Source organism: Equus asinus, chromosome 11 (genome assembly GCF_041296235.1).
Source record: "Equus asinus isolate D_3611 breed Donkey chromosome 11, EquAss-T2T_v2, whole genome shotgun sequence".
Taxonomy (NCBI): Eukaryota; Metazoa; Chordata; class Mammalia; order Perissodactyla; family Equidae; genus Equus; species Equus asinus.
In genome coordinates, this window is record NC_091800.1 from 31,024,222 (window position 1) to 31,042,424 (window position 18,203).

General features: G+C 42.9%; 1 protein-coding gene across 13 annotated transcripts in view; it reads left to right on the forward strand.

The window, feature by feature from the left end:
* The window catches only part of ENOX1 (ecto-NOX disulfide-thiol exchanger 1), a 533,277-nt gene that overhangs the window by 433,483 nt on the left and 81,591 nt on the right, over positions 1 to 18,203 (forward strand). For all 13 annotated transcript variants that reach the window (XM_070480830.1, XM_070480828.1, XM_070480825.1 and 10 more), the window contains one exon: positions 13,387 to 13,571. In XM_070480830.1, coding sequence (XP_070336931.1) covers positions 13,387 to 13,571 — 185 coding nt within the window. The remainder of the gene's footprint in view (positions 1 to 13,386; positions 13,572 to 18,203) is intronic.

Sequence of the window (18,203 nt, forward strand, 5' to 3'; positions counted from 1 at the left end):
TATTTCCTGAAAAACAATCTGCTCTATGGCTTTAGGCGAGAAGAAGAAATGCTTTGAAGAGGTGAAGCAAATGCTTTGGGAAGGAGCCATGCCATGTCATGTATTTCCTTTGATAAACCACACACACTGTCACAACCCATGTTTTCCATTTCCTAACTCTCCATGAAGGTAAAGAGAAAAACAAAGATATTTCTCAAAACACAGGCACAGACTTGATGGTTGATCTGGAATGATCTGAGCTACAATATTAGCCCTTTGATTTCCCATCTCATCCCATGTTTCCTCTGCATCCCCAGGGCCTGGGAGAGCCTACCTGAAGACCAGTTCATTGGCTCTCCATCTAATTTGAAGACTTATTGAAGTGCTCTGCCTGCTTCCTTGTTCCTGAGGCTTGTCTTTATGAGATGTACCTCTCAATAAATCTTAAAAATAACAGTCTGAGGGAGAGCATCTACAATAATATCAATTTTATTGAGATGCACAGACTCAGGATAAGATCTTAGAAGTAATGTCTTCTCCTTCCCCACCCCATGTTCGAAATTAATGAGAAAAAAATGTGGTTTTTTACCCCCAGTAATAGTTATCTGGAATGATGAATAAATTCTGCAAGTTTATACTGAGTGTTTTTTATAAATACAAGTTTTCAGGCACAACTTAAGTGACAAGACATTTGGCAAATCTTTTGGAGGTAGGATAAGAGATTTCATTTTTCCTTTTGTGATTTACTGGTCAATTAAGAAATGTCTCCACCTGCTATACTAGACTTTTCCAGTGTAGTAATCTGAGCATCTTAAAGCCATCCATTTCTCTATCCTTAGCTCTTTGCCTCTATGAGTTATCTTGGGCAATGTCATAATACAAGGCAGTGATAAGATTAAAACCACAAATATTCAGTGAATTCTTACAATGTGTGTGGACCCATGGTATCATTTGTCTTGCAGTGCCAGATTAAGGGGAAAAATTAGCAAACAAAGTCTTAAAAGACTAATTGAGACTCAGTCTTTGATCTGAGAATATTGCTTATCTACTCTTAAAAATCCTAGTGGCGTATTATCAGAGTTCTCCTTTTCCTGGTCTGTACGGTGTCTGCTCTGTCTCAGACATCGCGCTCAAAACTAGCAGATAAACTCTAACATACAGAACTGTGAGAGCTGAGAGTATCTGAGAAGAAGTTGAGTAAATCTGTTAATCTGAATTCTGTTTTATCCCTGAAGAAGATTTTGTTTGTTTCTTTGTTTTAAACAAATAAGGGTGAAAACATTCTGAGGCGGGAGGACCTTTGACCCCATATGCCCCTTAAAGACTAGTTCAGGATCTTTTCTTCTCTGAATGGCCAGCACTTTGCATTGTGCACCATAGGTGGACAACAGTTTGTTTAAATGAATGGGTAGGAAATTAAAACTAGGAAGAACTAATTTTTAATCTGTTAAAGGATTTTTTTCAGCTTCCACCAAAAAAAAAAAAACCCTATTATCTAGTTAATCCTCACAGTATTAACCACATTTTTCAGATGAGGTCTAATGGAGATTTACTAAGTTGCTGCAAGTCTCATAACTGGCTTGTGGCTTTAGAGCCCCTTCGCTCTCTCTAATACCCCTCTGCCTCCCTCCTGTGTATAATCAGTGTCTACACGACTCTCTGAGGTTGACAGAAGCAGAAACGTGGGATGCAGAAGAGCATGGCCAGTGTTCCTCTGAGGACTACTGCTCCTTGGAAACGCCCGATGGTCCCCAAACCACCACATGCACTACTCATTCCTCTTGGAATTCTGCTTGCATAATTATATATCAGAGACCCTATATGTTGCTCTTGAGAGGAGGAAGAATGACATGTTCTTTCAGGTCATTAAATCATGGGGGACTGTGGCAAGATGAAGGATGGAGCTAAAAGGAAGAACAGCAAAGAAATAAGGTAACATTTGCAACGTTTCCCCCCTAGAACTAGGTTGAAATTATTGCAGATGGAAAATATATCTTAATTTTTTTCAGTAATTGAAAGTTGTTAAGTCCTTGGGCTTCTGAAATAGGAATTAAAACTTCACTGGGACTTTTTGCCCCTCCTATATAACATTTAGGCTCCTAAGGAATATTATAATTGATGCCAGATCGTCAGCACCATGTTAACAAGCACTTCATATAAAACCATCCATAGCGCCTTCTCTCTCATGTTCAATAAAAAGCTAGTAACAAGAGAGCTGCTTTCTCAGAGGAATTCTTTTAACCTTTCAGAAACAAAATATTTCATGCTAATTCCTGCTTAATTGGAGGGAAGTCATTTCTTTAAAATCATTGAATATGAGTTTGAAGTCTGCTCCATCCCTGTCCTCTTTAATTCAATCAAGGTCACCTCATAAACTTCCCCAAACAGCTCTATTTCTCAATTAGAAAAGGGGTAGAGCTGTTTAAAAGCATTTAGGGTTTAATTAATAGTGCTTAACTGGGGCTTCAGCACTTGCAGAGCTTTTATAAGGAGTTGCTAGTGAGAATAAAACATTGCTACCTGAAAAATTATACTCATCAGAAAGTAAAAACAAATCATTTTAATGAGCAAAGTAAAACCTGCTTTCTATGGGAATGTGAGAAAGATTATCATGCGCAATATATAGAGGGTTTTAATATCTGAACAACTCTCTCCTAGGGAAAAATTGCTATAATTTAACCATCTAGACAGTTTTGAAAATACGTGCACTTTTCTTGCCTAAGAACTGCGAGAAGATGAATGCTGAGTTTGTCGGAGCAGGATTTTATAGCACTCAAGCTCTGGGGATGAAAAGAAGTGATGAGAAGATGGGTCCTGCTGAAGAATGTGAACTGGAGCCATCTGAACGGATGAGACATCAACAGATCTGAAAATAAGTTTTGGGGAGGCTCCCTGCCACGTTTCCCTCCCATTTTCTGGGCCTGACTGAGGAATACCAAGCTCACCTTGATGATCTTTCGAAGATTCAGTCCTTTGCCTGGTCAGATCATTAGAAAGCCTCTGAGAAAGTGGCCTCCACGGGTGAGAATGGGTGTCCCTGGAAGAGAAAGTTTAGAGTCACTGAAGAGGGTGAAGGAATCACTTTGAAGCATATACGGTCAGAGGCCCCTTGAGGATCTTATTTTTGTTTCCATCGTGGCTTGGCAAATGACGTCCCATCCCTAAGCCTCAGCTCTCTCAGTAGTAACATAAGTCTCATCCTAAGCGAGTTTCTCAAGGTTGTAAGAAATGACCAATTAAGGGATTCCGTGGCATTTTGCAAATACCAGGTACTGTGGCGGTGTGGAGAATTGATACCAGTGAGCAATCACAGGAGCCATAAATGAGTGACTCTCAGCCCTGGCTGCACATGAGAAAGACCTGGGAAACTTTATACAAATACCAGCGCCTGGGGGTCAATACCAGGCATCTATGTTATTAAAATACTCCTCAGGTGATTCTGATGCACAAAGGATGGAAACCCACCAGCATGTAACATGAGGATTGATGGCCGTTGATAATAGGTGTGAAAGAAGGGGGAAAAAAGAAAGGTTGAGGTAAGGTAATAAAATATGAGACCCAGAAGAAAATAAAAATGGAATAAAAGATAAAAATGTTTAGTGGAAAGGAAGTGACTGACAGAGGCAATAGTAAGGGACCAAAGAAGGAAGAAATGAAAGGGCGGTCATCTGTTAAAGTATGGCATACACGGCACAGGTGGAGATGTCCCCTCATCATGTCTGCATGAGGTGCATCTGAAGTGTCCTTTGATTAAAACAAAAAAAGTCTAGTTGGGAGGAAAGAAAAAATGAAGGTAGCCTGATGCAGAAATATGTGATGAGAGCCAAGGACAGAGTCTCTGCTTTTCTCTGACTCTAGGAGAACAGCCAGAGACTGTTCTCATCCATCAGTGGTGAGAGAGGGATGCAAGGATGCCTGGGCATTTGCCAAAGAGAGAAGCCTCTGAGGACCTAGCAACTGGTGTCGGGAGAGTGCAGTGTGCATGCAGGACAGGCCTCCTCTCCCGCAGTGAGAGGCTGGTCCGAGGGCCCTCTGTCAGGGGTCATGGGTCCTCACAGAGCACCGAGGTTCAGCCAGGCCTCTCCTGGGTGCATGCCACAAGTCTGCTGCAGCAGGAACTGTCTCCAGAAATATGGCAAAGAAAGGTGATACACAACAACAACTAGTAGGTTAGAAAAATGTCTTTCGGAGACACTGCCTGGAGGATTTATGAAAGCATTCAGTCACAGTATCCTCACGGGAGAGTCAGTAAGCAGCATTCAGAGAGGAGCAGGTAGAGAGATTAATGAAATGTGAGAAAGCAAGGCAGATGGCAGAGCATCCTAAAAGGCCATGTTGGATGGTGAAAGCTGGAGAGGAGAAGGTTCTCTCAATAACAGAGAAGCTGTTAGAAAAGTCTGAGAGAAAGCAGACGTCAAAAAATAATGAAAGAGAGTTATGAAGAAAGCATGAGGAATTGAGGATCTGGCCCCTAAAGTCCAGGGAAGTAGTCCCAAAACTTTGGCATGCATTAGAATCACCCTAGAAACTTGCTAAAGTGCACATCCCCAGGCCCTATTCCAGAAACTCAGATTCAGAGAGTCTGAGAGGGGTCCAAGAATGCTCACTTGAGAGATACCGAGGTAGGACAAACGGCTGCGTGTGGAACAAACTTTGGGGAGTACTGGCCTCGAGATAGCAATTAGTTGTTCATACTAGTTTCATTCTACCTTGGTTATGTCTTTAAAGAGGATGGGGATTCTTTTTGTCCTAATGCCAGGCACGAATAAGTGTGTGGAAATCAGTCTCCACTCTGGTGTTGAGGTACCTGGGGAGGAGGTGACTTCATAGGCAGCCCCAGCCTAGCACTGCCCACCACTTTCCACCAAGCTTCTAAGCAAAGTCTTGGTTCCCACTGGGTAGACCGAATAATTAGAGTTTATATAAGGCCCAAAAATGGAGAGAAGGAGAAGGATTTCCATTTGACTCATCTTTGTTATCCTAAGTATTTGGTGTTTTAAAATAAAACCTTTGTGGGAAAAGTCACTCTTCCTTGCGAAGGGCAATGCCTGGGACTGAGAACACTGTCTGTGTGGGCTGACCTTCATTCACATTTCAGAGTGTGGATGTGTTTTATGTTTTAGAAACCACTGGTTCCTGTGTGTGTGTGTGTGTGTGTGTGTGTGTGTGTGTGTGTGTGTGTGTGTGTGTAGGGGGTCAGTAGAAGTAGGAAAACATCAATTCTTGAGGTTTCTTGAAGAAAATTAGAAGAGACCATTTGTTAAAAGGGAAAGAAATCTGCAAGTTGGGAGGAGAAAGAGGTGATGGCCCTTACGTGCAGGAGATGAGGAAACGAGAGGAGTAATCCCTTCAGGGGAAGGGTCTCGTTGAAAGCTTCTCTCTGGACAAGACCAACTACTACTTGGGTGAAGTCGCACAGAGCAAGGCCCAGCTGTGGAGTCCTGTACCCAAGGGAGGGCACTGTCTGTGAGGGAGGAGTAACTGTTCCTGCAAATGAGTGTCATTATGTGATTTATCTTGGTCTGTCTAGGTCTGACTGCCCTAAAAAAGAATCGTTAAAGCCTTCAGAGGGTAGAAAACAGGTAGTCCTGTATCATGGAAGTCAAAATAGGGATTGAAAGTGAAAAAGAAAACAGAAATCTAATGAAAAGAAAATGAGTAGGAGGAAAATGTTCCTCTTCGTTGCCAGCTGCCCTGACATGGAGCCCCTAAGAACCCAGCCTCCTTTTTTCTCCCCACCGCTAACCTTGCCCTGTCAGCTTTGGCACCTTCTCCTTCTGGAGATTCCTTTGTGAAAGCAGTCTCCACTGTGTGGTGGCCCCATTCCTGTTTCCCTTCAGCTTATCAAAGCATGAGCTGGACTTTAAGGCCCGGCCCAGCCCAGCCCAGTGCACGTTCTTCACGAAAGAGCAGTCGCTCAGCTCTCCGCTCCCAGCCAGAAGCCTCCTGTTCTTTTGTCCTACCACCACAACACACTGTGCAGAGAGCCCCTCGTGGGGCAGTTCTGTGTGGCTTCCACCAGGTCCACACCTGTAGTTGGTGCTTCCTGCAGCTGGGCAGGGAGCTGAGGTCAGGCGGGGCTGTGCTTAGCCTGGAGTGGGCACTCAGCTCACGTCTGTAGGAGTCCCCGCATGTGCTTCCTGAGGACTCTAAAGGCCCCTCTCACCCGGCACAGCGTCCTTCACCAGCATTTTAAATGGCAGACTTACCCTGCGATTGGAAGAACTGAACGTGCCTCTTTCCTTGGCTTGTTTTCCTCTGAGGACAATGGGGGTCGTTGGGGGAGGTATCAGAGGACAGTGATGTCAGTGGGAAAGCAGTAAGGCATGATGTGAAGTCTCAATAGTGTCAACAGCCCAGCAGCACCTCATAGTCACTGCCGCTGGTGCAGACCACTTCGTTAGGAGGAGCTATATGGAGGGGATTTTTTTTCTGAGTCACCTGCTGCCAGTTGTGCCTCTAGACTCACATTTAAGCCATTATAATAACAGGATCTAGCTTACCTGCACTCTCCAAATTACCCTTATTCCACTGGCCTCACACAAAGATGGAAATAGACACTGCATTGTGCTTCTGTTTAGCTCTCCCTAATAACAGCTAATGCACAGACTGGAATACACAGTGCAAATATAACATGTTATGTCAATGCTAAGTTGTAATAATAATAATCCTGAAAGAGTGTAGCAGAAGGAATTTCCCTGAGCAATTTGAGGAAGATTGCTGCTTCGGTGGGGATGCAGGTGTTACTGAAAAGCAGATCGATTGTGGTTTGTGGGTACTGTCGGAGGCTGTCCAGCAGGAGAGTGGCGGTGCAGCAGGCCCCGCACCATGCTTTTCAGCTCTGTGCCTGATCACTGAGAGGCACCGAGGGTGATGGCAGCCGCCAGACCCAGTGCTTTCGTCTGGTTATCTGAGGGTGAGTCTGGTCCTTGTCTCTGGCCTTCCTCAGCCCATTCAGACCCTGGGGACAGGGCTCTATGGGAAGAGAGCCTCCGCCACCTTGATTCTAACTGACGGTATGGGACACTTAGAGAAGCAGGGCATTGATGCATTCGGATGGGTGGAGTGGGCACTCTAACTTTTGTCCTTCAGTAGTCCTGAGAGCAGTGTGAGTCCCTGGACACAGCTCTTAATGGAGCCTTCTTGACTACCTGAGCCTCAGAAGCTCCGTGGTTAGAGGCATTCTCTGTGGCCATTTCAGAGGAGACAGACGCAAGGCAGAAGGAGAGATCCCTAAGTGGTTTGAGTCAGGCCTCAAGACTGCCAGAAGGGTGAGTTTAACTTCCATGTGGATCATTCCCAGACTCCTCGTGCAAAAGATCTATGTGTGTTTCTTTTAAAGAAAGGTCATCTCCGCTTTCCTAGGAGAGCCTCTCTCCAGCAGAACACTCCCCAAACAGAGCCAGGAGTGGAATGTTTTCCTCTCTTAGGAACAAATTAGCCACGACAGTAATGTCCCTGGTTTCCTCCTCTCTCGAGCTTCAGCACTTACCTGTCCCCAGGCCACCCCGAAGGCTTTACATCAGGAGTTTAGGTTCCGAAGTCAGCCTTGCTGAGTATAAACTCTGCACCTCCAGCCAGCCGTGCAAGCTCCATGGCTCTCAAACTCAGTCCCACCACCTGTAAGATAGAGATAACCGTTGTATTTACTGTGATATTTTTGTGAGGGTGAAAGGAGATTGTGCAAACACTAGGCTTAGCACACTGCCTGGCACATAAAAATTGTTAGCTTTTACCACCACTATTACCATTACTATTGCTATTACCGTTACTGCTGCTGCTATTTGAGGAAAACAGTCATGACTGTACCTTTTGCCCACATCTGCGCCTCACTCCCTAAGGAGGTGCTCACACATTGGAACAGGGCTGGGACAGGACCACCTTCACAGGAGCAGAGCATGGAGCTGGGGTTCCTACAAAACAAGGTCAAGGGATGCAACCGAAACGACAAACCAAGCTTGTGGTTCTTTCAAAGTATTTGTCCAAACAAGCTATCTGTGACCCCAGTTCAGGAACCAGGTGATAAGAATGCGCTGTGGTCCGAGCCGCGGGTCTCAGAGTGTGATCTCGGCCCCAGCAGCATCGGCACCTGCTGGGGACATGGAGGAATGCACATTCTCAGGCTTTATCCTGGACAGACCAAACTGGAAACTCTGGGCATAGGGCCCGAAAATATATGTTTCAGCACGCCCACCAGGAGATGCCAGCCAGTATTGGGGAAATACTGGGTTAGAGTAACACCAGCTTCTTTATAAATAAGTCCCGATTTTTCTGTGGCTTAACGACAACAACAACAGAAGAGTTGATTTCTTTGACACAGAAGAGTCCAAAGCAGATATCTTGGTCTGTGGGCACCTGTCCTCCATGTGGTGATTGAGAGACCAAGTTCCCATTCCAGCAGCGGGAAGAGAATGAGAGATTGTGCAGAAGGCACCTGTCACTGCCCCATCACACTCCATTGGTGAGACCCCTATATGGCAACTTCTGGGGCAGCCACCTCTCAGGAACAACGCTGCACTACGCAAAAAAAAAAAAAAAGCATGAAGTTGGGTACACAGTGTGCTGTGTCTGCCACAGAAGAGCAACTGGACACCCCGGGCACCAGGCAAGAAGAATCAGACTGCAGGGAGGCGGAGGGAGCTGGAGAGGCCCCGAGTCACCAGGCCATAGGGGCTGGAAGGTGACCAGATATCACGGAATATTTTCCAGGCCTCAGGCCCATCCAATCATCCTGTTCTCTGGACCTATGGGCACAACCGCCTCTCTGGGCAGCAGCCAATGAAATCCTTGAAGAAGACTTTCTTTGCACATAGGAAAGAAATGCACAGTTCATCGGCATCCTCCCAGCTGAGGTGGGAGGGAGAATGTTAAACACAGAGTTTTCCTAAGACACAGAGGCGAGCAGTTCTTGAGAAATCCAGATATTGTTAGCGACAATATGTTAAAGTGTTTTATTATTTAGTTACATCTTGCCTGAGCATGAAAAAGATATTAACATACTGTCAGCTTACTGGGACATAACCCAAAATAACTTACAATTTTCATATAGTGCTAATTATTTTTCTGACGCTGGCTCAGGCTGGTAAGAGAGAGATTTCAAGCTTTCACCAGATTATTTACTTAAAGAAGTTAAGCATGCCATTATCTGTTCCCATGGAAACACAGTAAGTAATACAGGAGGAAGAGGAGGAGGTCACTTTGACCATAATTAATATAAAGAATAATGGTTTGTCTAGAATCTACTAAAGGCTACAGTGAGCTGCTGTAATACCTTTAAACCTCTTCCTCAGAGGCGCCATTTCGTCTTTGGATCAATTTTCATGCACTAGCATCACTTTTGGTAATTTTAGTGGGCTAGTGCTAATTTTTGAAATGTAATTTAATCTTGTTTGGCAGAGTTTTTCCAATGGTGTTATTTCATTTTTGGCTCAATCAGAAAATCCCAGTAAGAGAATTTTCCTAAGGTCCTGAGCAAGTGTAAATTGATGACTGCCCTGGCCTTCCGCTTGTATGTGCCACCACTCCTTGCCCATGGCTTCTCAATAAACAGTTGATTGGTGAGTGAATTAGTGATAATCCAAAGGCACCACTAGGTTCAGCAGTGCCTTTAAAATCACCAAAGGCAGATTTAATTATGTTAAGAATAGTTTACAGTTAAACTGTCTTATTGCAGTCTTGTTTTTAAATTGAAAATTGGTAATCCACATGTGGTGGATCTTAGCTAAATATTCCATTTATTGGAGCACAGTGCACTCCTCAGGGATTCTTACAAAAAGACGCATACTACGGTTTATTTTTAATCCTTATGCTTATTTGAATAGTGGATTTGTTGTGCGGTCTCTCAAGGGTAAATTTTATCATGGAAGCTTGATTTTTCAAAACTTTTTCATTTAATACAGTGTCCCAGAAAGAACTAAAAGAAAAAAAAAGAGAAGTGAAAGAATGGAACTTTCAAGCTTCTGGATTTTTAATACACTGAGAAATGATATTGTTAGAAATTATTAGGATTTTGTTTCTTTTAGAGTCCAAGAAACATAATCTCGCTTCCTCCGGGAAGTCTCGTCTGAGGGGTAGATTCAAGGCTGCAACGTGACACCAAATAATGTGTACAAACAGGTGGCCTCAAGTTAAGTGGAGTCAATGTACAATTTCTCACCCTTTAGAAGATAACCACTTTGCTGCCACACGAGTAACAAAATTTTTTTGGCAAATATCAAGCTTGAAATCGTTTAATCAGGAATGTAAATCGGTTATATGCCCCAATTATAAAAACGTTGATGGGATTGGCTATGGTATTGATTTTTGAGGGGTGGAGGGTGGATAGAGTTCCAGCTACTGGGTTTTTTTCATATATATATAATGATATCACATCCTTATTCCAGAAATGCAAACAGCATTGTATCCTACTTGGCAGGAACAGTGGTCACTTGGCTTAGCCAAGAATAAAAACTGTCAGCAGTGCCATTCCACAGGCTCATAAGAGAACCCCTAAAATAATGGATGGTGCCTCTCCTATATGTATTTATGTTCAGATAATTTATTTAAATAATGTTGCTGGCACATGCTTTATAGCTGCTTGCATTTTGCTACACAGATTTCAGTGTATCTTGCAGACTATGCACTTCATTTGGAAAATGTAATTTCCATCCCTGCATACTAATCGATTTCTTCACAAACACCTGCTATCAGTTATGATAATAAAAATGCCACTCTGAATTGAAAAAGGGCCAAATAGAGCTTCCTAAGGAAATGACTTAAGTGTCTTTGAATGCTACTAAATGTAGTAATGTGCTTCTGTAGTGCCAACACTTTTTTCATCATTTGCATTTTCTGTAATTTTGCCCTATTACAACATCCCTCTCTCAAATGATGCCTCATAACCACTTCCTTATGGATCGGTAAACTGAGTTGTCAGGCGTTGGTGTCTGAGGGTGTGGACCAGATCTGAAGTTGGGCTGCACAGTGTGGGAAAGCACTAGCTCATGCTCCTGGGGAAACCCTGGCTCATTTCTGATTTTATAAGTTCCTGAAAACTGTAAAATTGGCTGCTCCTTGGTTTTGCACATCCATATACACCAAATAAAATTTCCTTTATCCATTCTCTTCAGCCTCCAGTTCATTCCGCGCACGATTGCCAAACTAATCTTCCTAAATCGCCAATTTCATCACGTCCTTCCGCTGCCCTAGCACCTTCAGTGGTTCTCACTTGGCCTCTCCACTGAGTCCAGCTCTCTAGCTTGACTTCTGAGCCTCCATCTCTCTCATCACCTGAGATGGCTCACCTGCCTCCCACTGCTTCCAGACAGACTCTTGCCTTTTGGTCAAGCTTCTCTCCTTCCTGCCCCAAATATTTCTATCTTCAGTTCCCATTCCGAGCTTCGCTTGTGCTTGCACTCCTGACTGAGTTGTCCTTCCCCAGTTCGTGGGCTTTCATGTTTTAAAGCCCTCTTCTTATTCCGGTCTGCATTTTTCTTTCTCTTCTCTGAACTCCTATAGGATGGATTCCCTTGTCATAGACCTTGACACTGAGTTGCTCATTTATTTATTCATTCAACCAATATTAATGGAGTGCCTACTGTATACCAGGCACCAGGCTATCCTCTTCTCCTTTGAGAAGAACTGTAGTTTCCTTTCAAATGTATCAGTTTCTATTATATTTTCAGCTCCTTGAGAGAAAAGACATATTCTATCTCCTCCTTTGTGATCCAAGAAGCCCAGGAAGGCCTGGACACAGAGGACATATTCAGTAAATGCTTATAGACTAATTGATCCATGATGGTTTGAGGTAGGGAATTTTCTGGTGGATTGCATGCTCTCTTTGATTAGTATTGCAGTGTGTACTATACATAGATTATCATTTTGCAAAGTAGAATACCATAAAACACTCAACTGTAAAAACTATTAACATAGTTTGATGTTTGATGTTTGAGGAGAGAATTCACTGGGGTCTCAGAGCACCTCAGTAAAGATGTATCATCATTGTACTCTAATGTGCAGGTAGAGCCTCCGGGAGGCTGGCCTTGATCTGGCTCTCTGATTGGGATGGGGAGGAGGATATGGAAATGACCATGGAGTGAGAAGCTCCTGCGCAGTAGGCTCCACGGCACACTTACAAACCAGAAGTTACTTCTTTGAAGAAGTTTCTGATAAGCTCTTAAAATTTTCTTTCACTTTTCTCTTGCTTACAAAAGTCGAGAATGAATTTTCTCTGGGAGGGGGAAGGAAGTATGGGAAACTGGTGGGAGAGTAAATGGGGAGAATTAGAGACTGGTTTCCAACAGCCTGGTAAGAACTAAACGTATCTGGACTGGCAGAACAGCCCGGTGACTGAGAGCGAAGACTCTGCAGCCAGTGGCCTGGGCTTGAAGACTGTCAATGCTGCTTTTGTAGGATCGGACACTCTCTTTCATATCCCTGTGCCTCATTTTTCTCATCTGTGAAGCGGGGGATAAGAACAGCATCCACATCATAGGCTAGATGGGGGAGGAAGTGAGTTAGTTCATGCAAAGCTCTTGGTCCAATGTCTATTATATGGTGGGTGCTCAGCAAACTATTACTGTTATTAGACCACTAAACAATAAGCCAGAAACTAGGGCAAGGGATTCCCCATCCTGGATTTTGTTTTGTACCGTTCCTTCTTCTCTTCTCTTAGTTTCAGTTGTTTCTGCAGCCTTGCAATGTGTAAGACCCGGAGTTAACTGTCTCAGTTTCTCAGTAAGATAGAGGTGTGAGTGAGGTCTGAATCTATACATAGAGAATTTTAGGCTTCAGGAAGGAGTATTAGAGTAACCACTCAGCCTTGTAGGGAAAAAGAGTTTTAATCTGCTGACGAAACAGATGGAACTAGGTTACCATTCTGATAGGAGTTAGAGAAAACAGTTTGTGCAATTTGGCCCAGCAGTAGAGCAGGGAAGACTGGTGTGCATACAAATTCCTCTCTCCCCTGGGCTGCTGCCGCATGCCTCAACTTGTGGAACTGCTGATTATTTGAAAGGACCCGGCGCTCCAAGGAGCTAAGCAATCCTGCAGAAAGGGAGAGGACAATAATGGGGTAGATAGGATTGTTGCCTGGAATTCTGAATGCTGTCATCACCTAGCAACACACACTGATTTCTGAGAGGGTGCCTAGGATTGGAGGAGAGGTCAAGAGACAAGAATTTGGAAGGAATTAATCCTGTGCCTACAAGAAACATTCATACAGAAGACCAGACAAATAGAATAGATAAAAATTCCAAAAGAAGTAAAGCTCACCAACTGCAAAATAAAGACCCCAGGGTAAGGCATTTCAGTTGTATCTCTGAGCTGGTACGAACATTAAGAATTTGGGTGAGAAACTCTTTCCCGCTGAAGGCCCCTCAATCCAAGCAAGAGGGGAGCCCACCTAAACTTGTTCTGTTTGTCTTCCAGCCCTGGCTGCTCAGGCCTACGCTCTTAAAGAGGAGAATGACAGTCTCCGTTGGCAGCTGGATGCCTACAGGAATGAGGTGGAGCTGCTGAAACAAGAAAAAGAACAGCTCTTTCGAACAGAAGAAAACCTCACCAAGGACCAGCAGCTCCAGTTCCTGCAGCAAACCATGCAAGGCATGCAGCAGGTACCCGGGCCCAGGGGAGTTTTCTTTTTTTCTTTTTTTTGACAGAGAGAGGAATGTGTGTATTAAGTGGAAGTGCAATGGCAGCCACATGCCAGGAAAGGTGAAGGAGAAGAAATGACATCTGAAAGCTAAGTTGCTAGGAAAGGAAAGTGCTAATGACTGTTTGTGCAAGGGTGGAATCTGGAGGAAAGCCAAGCTAAAGAAACACACCCTCGAGGTGGGAAGTAGAGGAAGAGAATCTAGGAGATTAAAAGGTTTGTATATGAAGTTTAGCCTCATGGCAAGCAGTCAGAAAAATCCTTGCTGATGGTGATGTAAGAGTTTTGTAATCTTAGAACTTATTAAAAGCATGCCAACTGATTTTACAAAGGCATGATGAGTTTGTTTGTTTTCAAGACCCCTGAAAATGTAAAGTATATTGTTTCCACTTCTTCTGGATTATTCTTAGGATCTAGTCAGTTTCTATGAACACCCCACATATTTAAGAAATATTTGCTGATAGAATGGATGAAGCACCGGAATTTGGGTGGATAGATGACTTTAGAAAGAGGCCAGTATCTGTGCTTTGGTTAAAGAGTGCCAGACTCCACCTTGGCACATTCAAGTTAAAGATGTGTATTTCCAGCAATTGTTAGAAAAGGAACTCTGGGCTTTGGAGGAAGAAGGAATATGGACTGTGGGAAATGAGGGGTTGAGATTAGGGGAAAACCTGAGCGCTGGCCATGGAGGAATGGAATCAAAGATTCATAGCTGGATTTCTACCTGCAAACAGCCGTTGACACATGATACGCTTTAGGTGTTTGGGCTTTTGCGTTATCTTAGAATAATAAAGCATAAATTATCATCACACTTGGGTGTCTTTTTATTACCCCTCTGAATATATAAATCTAACTACTCTTTTCTGGGAAAAAAAAGATGATTGTTTTTATTTAAACAAGGGAAATATAAGTAGGATGATGGGAAATTAAAATATGTAGTGAGTAGGCTATTTTTTAAAATTCCCACATCCATCTTCACTGCTCTGTAAGATCAGGCGCACGAACTGCCTACAAACTGTCTTAATGATTAGAGGTAACTCCTGCAGAAACATTTGCCAAGCAGGGAAAAATAATTGAGAGGAAGGGATATAAAAAAGATGTGAGGATTGGGATACAAATAAGTTAATGACCAAGTCACAGAAAGTATCTTAAACATCTCCTGCCATTTTAAAGCAATTTTTGAGTCTTGGCTTTGAGTTCTAACTGGTTGATGTTCACAGTGTGTGTTAGACAAATCAGTGAGATTCAGAGGTCAGAGCCAGCCAGGAAAATGTCATTACAATCGTTGCTCAGGTCCCTGCACTTGGAAATCAGTGTAACAGCTGCGGTGCGAGGCTCCCGGGGTTGTCCATATGCCCCAACAGTGGGTGTGTGTCGGCGCCGGTGCCAGCAGGAGAGTCTGTCAATTTCCCCAAAGACCACGACGCCAGACCCAGCCCACAAGCTACTGTGTCACATATCGTGCAATGGGACCTCTTTTCCTCCAGAAAAGATTATCCCTGTTGCTCTAAAAGTTGATAAAACTTTTACGGTGGTTGCAGATTCAAATCCGAAAGAAGTCAGAGGAAGCAGGGTGAGCTCAGCAGTCAGGGAGAAGTATGCTAAGGGTGTCAGTGCCGCGTGCCTGGTCCATACAGGAGCAGTGTTATAAACCACCACCGAACAACAGCCCTTTAAAGGAAGTGTGTGGTTGTTGCAGCTTCTGAGACATTTGCAGAATCTCTTTGTCAGTAGGAAATACACTTTAGTGTAGTTTCTTTTGGGATTTTGTTTTGGTTTGGTTTAAACAACAGAAATTTATTGTCTCACAGTTCTGGAGCCTAGAAGTGCAAGATCAGAGTGTTGACAGGGTTGGTCCCTCTGAGAGCTATGAGGAAGACTCTGTTCCATGTCTCTCCCCTAGCTTCTGGTGATTGCTGGCAATCTTTCCTTCTTTGGCTTGTAGATGCATCACCCCACTTTCGGCCTTCATCTTCACATGGCGTTCTCCCTGTGTGTGTGTCTGTGTCCAAATTTCCACTTTTCATAAGGACGCAGTTTGTGAAGGATTAAGGGGCCCATGCTACTCCAGTATGAGCTCATCTTAACTAATGACATCTGCAACGACTCTGTTTCCAAATAAGGTCACATTCTGAGGTGCAGGGGGTTAGGACTTCACCATATAAATTTGGGGGGGACACAGTTCAATCAATAACAAACACATAAGAGATAGTCAAGATATATTTGTTGAATGGAGGAGTGAATGGACAAAGGCACAGAGGCAAGAACTAGCGTGCTGGCTGTCAGGAGCTCTGGCTTGTTTGGGATTTTTGGCTCATAAAGAGCAAGGCAGGAAATGGTGAGGGCTAACGCCCTAGAGGTCTGTATGGCACCTCCTTAGCACATGGGAAGCCCTAACTCAGTGGCAGTGGTTATGATTGTCATCTTTACAGGTTGTTAGGTGGATGCATGGCAATGTCTGTGGCAACACATCTCTAATATAGTTTTTAAATATATGTGCTTCCTAAGAGTCATATTTCTACCTTAACGTCACTTTGAATAAATTACCACAAGTTGCTAATTTGAGCCCCACTGCAAAGAATTGTCCTGACTCTAAAACCTCCTCTCAATCTGTCCCACTATCCACTTTCTAAATTAGAAAATCGTGATTTCCCAGGAAAGTCAAGAGAGAGAGGAGGGTAAGCCTCCCACATGCCGTTGTTTTCTCAGTCCATCTATGGGAAATTATTCTGTGACAAACAAAAGAAAAGAAAGAGTCTTGACAGCCTTAGAACTAATGTACAATGTTTGCAATTGCCTTCAAGTTTAGCCAAAAAGTTTCTAACCTTTCTTCTTTTAATCCCCTAAGGATATGTTCCCTGACATCACACGGTTTCTCATGTGTTGATGAGGAAAACATTATGGGCAGGGTTCCTGAAAGTGAAAAACCCTTGGGTGACTTTGTCTGGTTGTTTCTCAGTCTAGCCCTACATTATGTGGGTGTCACCATTTAATTTTAGAGGTTTCACACAAAAGGAAGTAATAGCTTGTATCCATGGTAACACGGTAGCCTTTACCTGATCTTAAGCTGGCAATAAAGTTAACCTGTCTCTGCCTCAGGGAGGTGAGGTCGTTGGTTTTCATTTATACCTTTAGGTATACGAAGAAAGAATATACATATTTTAAACTCTTATTATCTTAAGATTACTGCACTGAATTGTTTTCTTAGGTTTAATGAGGTAAAATGTACATACGATAAAAATACTCTTTTTAGGGAGACAGGTCAAGAAATTTTGACAAATTCATATACTCATGTAACCACCACTACCACAATCAATATATAAAACAATTCTATCACCCCTCAAAATTCCTTCATGCCCCTTTTTAGTCAACCCCACTCCCAGTTACCACTGATTTGTTTTCTACCCTTAGCTTTGCCTTTTCTAGGATGTCATATAAGTGGAATCGTACAGTATGCAACCTTTGGAGTCTGGCCTCTTTCGCTTAGCATAATGAATTTGAGATTCATCCATGTTGCTATATATGTCAGTAGTTCATTCCTTCTTATGCTCACTAGTATTCCATTGTAAGAGCCGTAATTTGTTTATCTAGTCACCAGTTAATGGACATTTGGGTGATTTCCTGTTTGGGGCAAATTTGAATCTGTAAACATTCCCTTACATGCTTTTTATTTGGACATAATTTTCATTTTAGTTGGGTAAATGCCTAGGAGTAGGATTGCTGGGTCATGTGGTAAGTGTGTTTAACTTTTTAAGAAACTGTTTTCCAAAGTGTCTGTACATCGTGCATCCCCATGGGACAGCGTGAGAAGCCCAGTTGCTCTGTGTCCTTGTCAATCAGCACTTGGTATGGTCAGTTTGTTTTGTTTTGCCTTTTTTAGCCACTATAGGAAGTGTATGGTAGTCTCTCATTATGGTTTTAACCACACCTAATTTAAGCAATGTTTATATTTTCATTCACAAGGATAGCTCAATATGTCATATTTTTAAATAACCAACTTAAAAATCAGAATTCTTTTGAAGCCATGTATAAATCATATTGAGAGGAGTGATAAATATTCAGATAACAACAGGATACCATTATAAGCTGCTAATCATAAAACTGTGTGTGACTAATGATGATGATGTCAGAAGGCTCCCTCATCAATACGTTAAGCCAATGCTTTTTAATAACATTAGTTATCCAATGTCATCTGAAGACCAGCTGTCTTAGGCCAGTAAACCATTGGCCCACATAGAACAGTGGCTCTCTAACACTCTTGGCTTGACATTAGTAAAGACCAGGGCTAGTCAGCTGTCTTGACACCTTTCAGCAAGGGAATATCAGAAAAAAATTGGGAAAAGGGGGATTACTATGATCAACACCATTTTAGAAATTAAGTAACAAGTGTTTTTTCACTTGTGCTCAAAAAGGAACATAGCTGTGATTTTCTGTATACGTATCACAAAACTTCACTAATTTAGATTAATTTTATAGAAGACAGAGAAATACAATACTATTACCTTCCTAAAATATAAAGTAATCCCATTAGTTTTGCCAAATGTTGGTCAAGAATTGATCTTTGGCATATATATTAAGAAATAAGTGAAAGTGT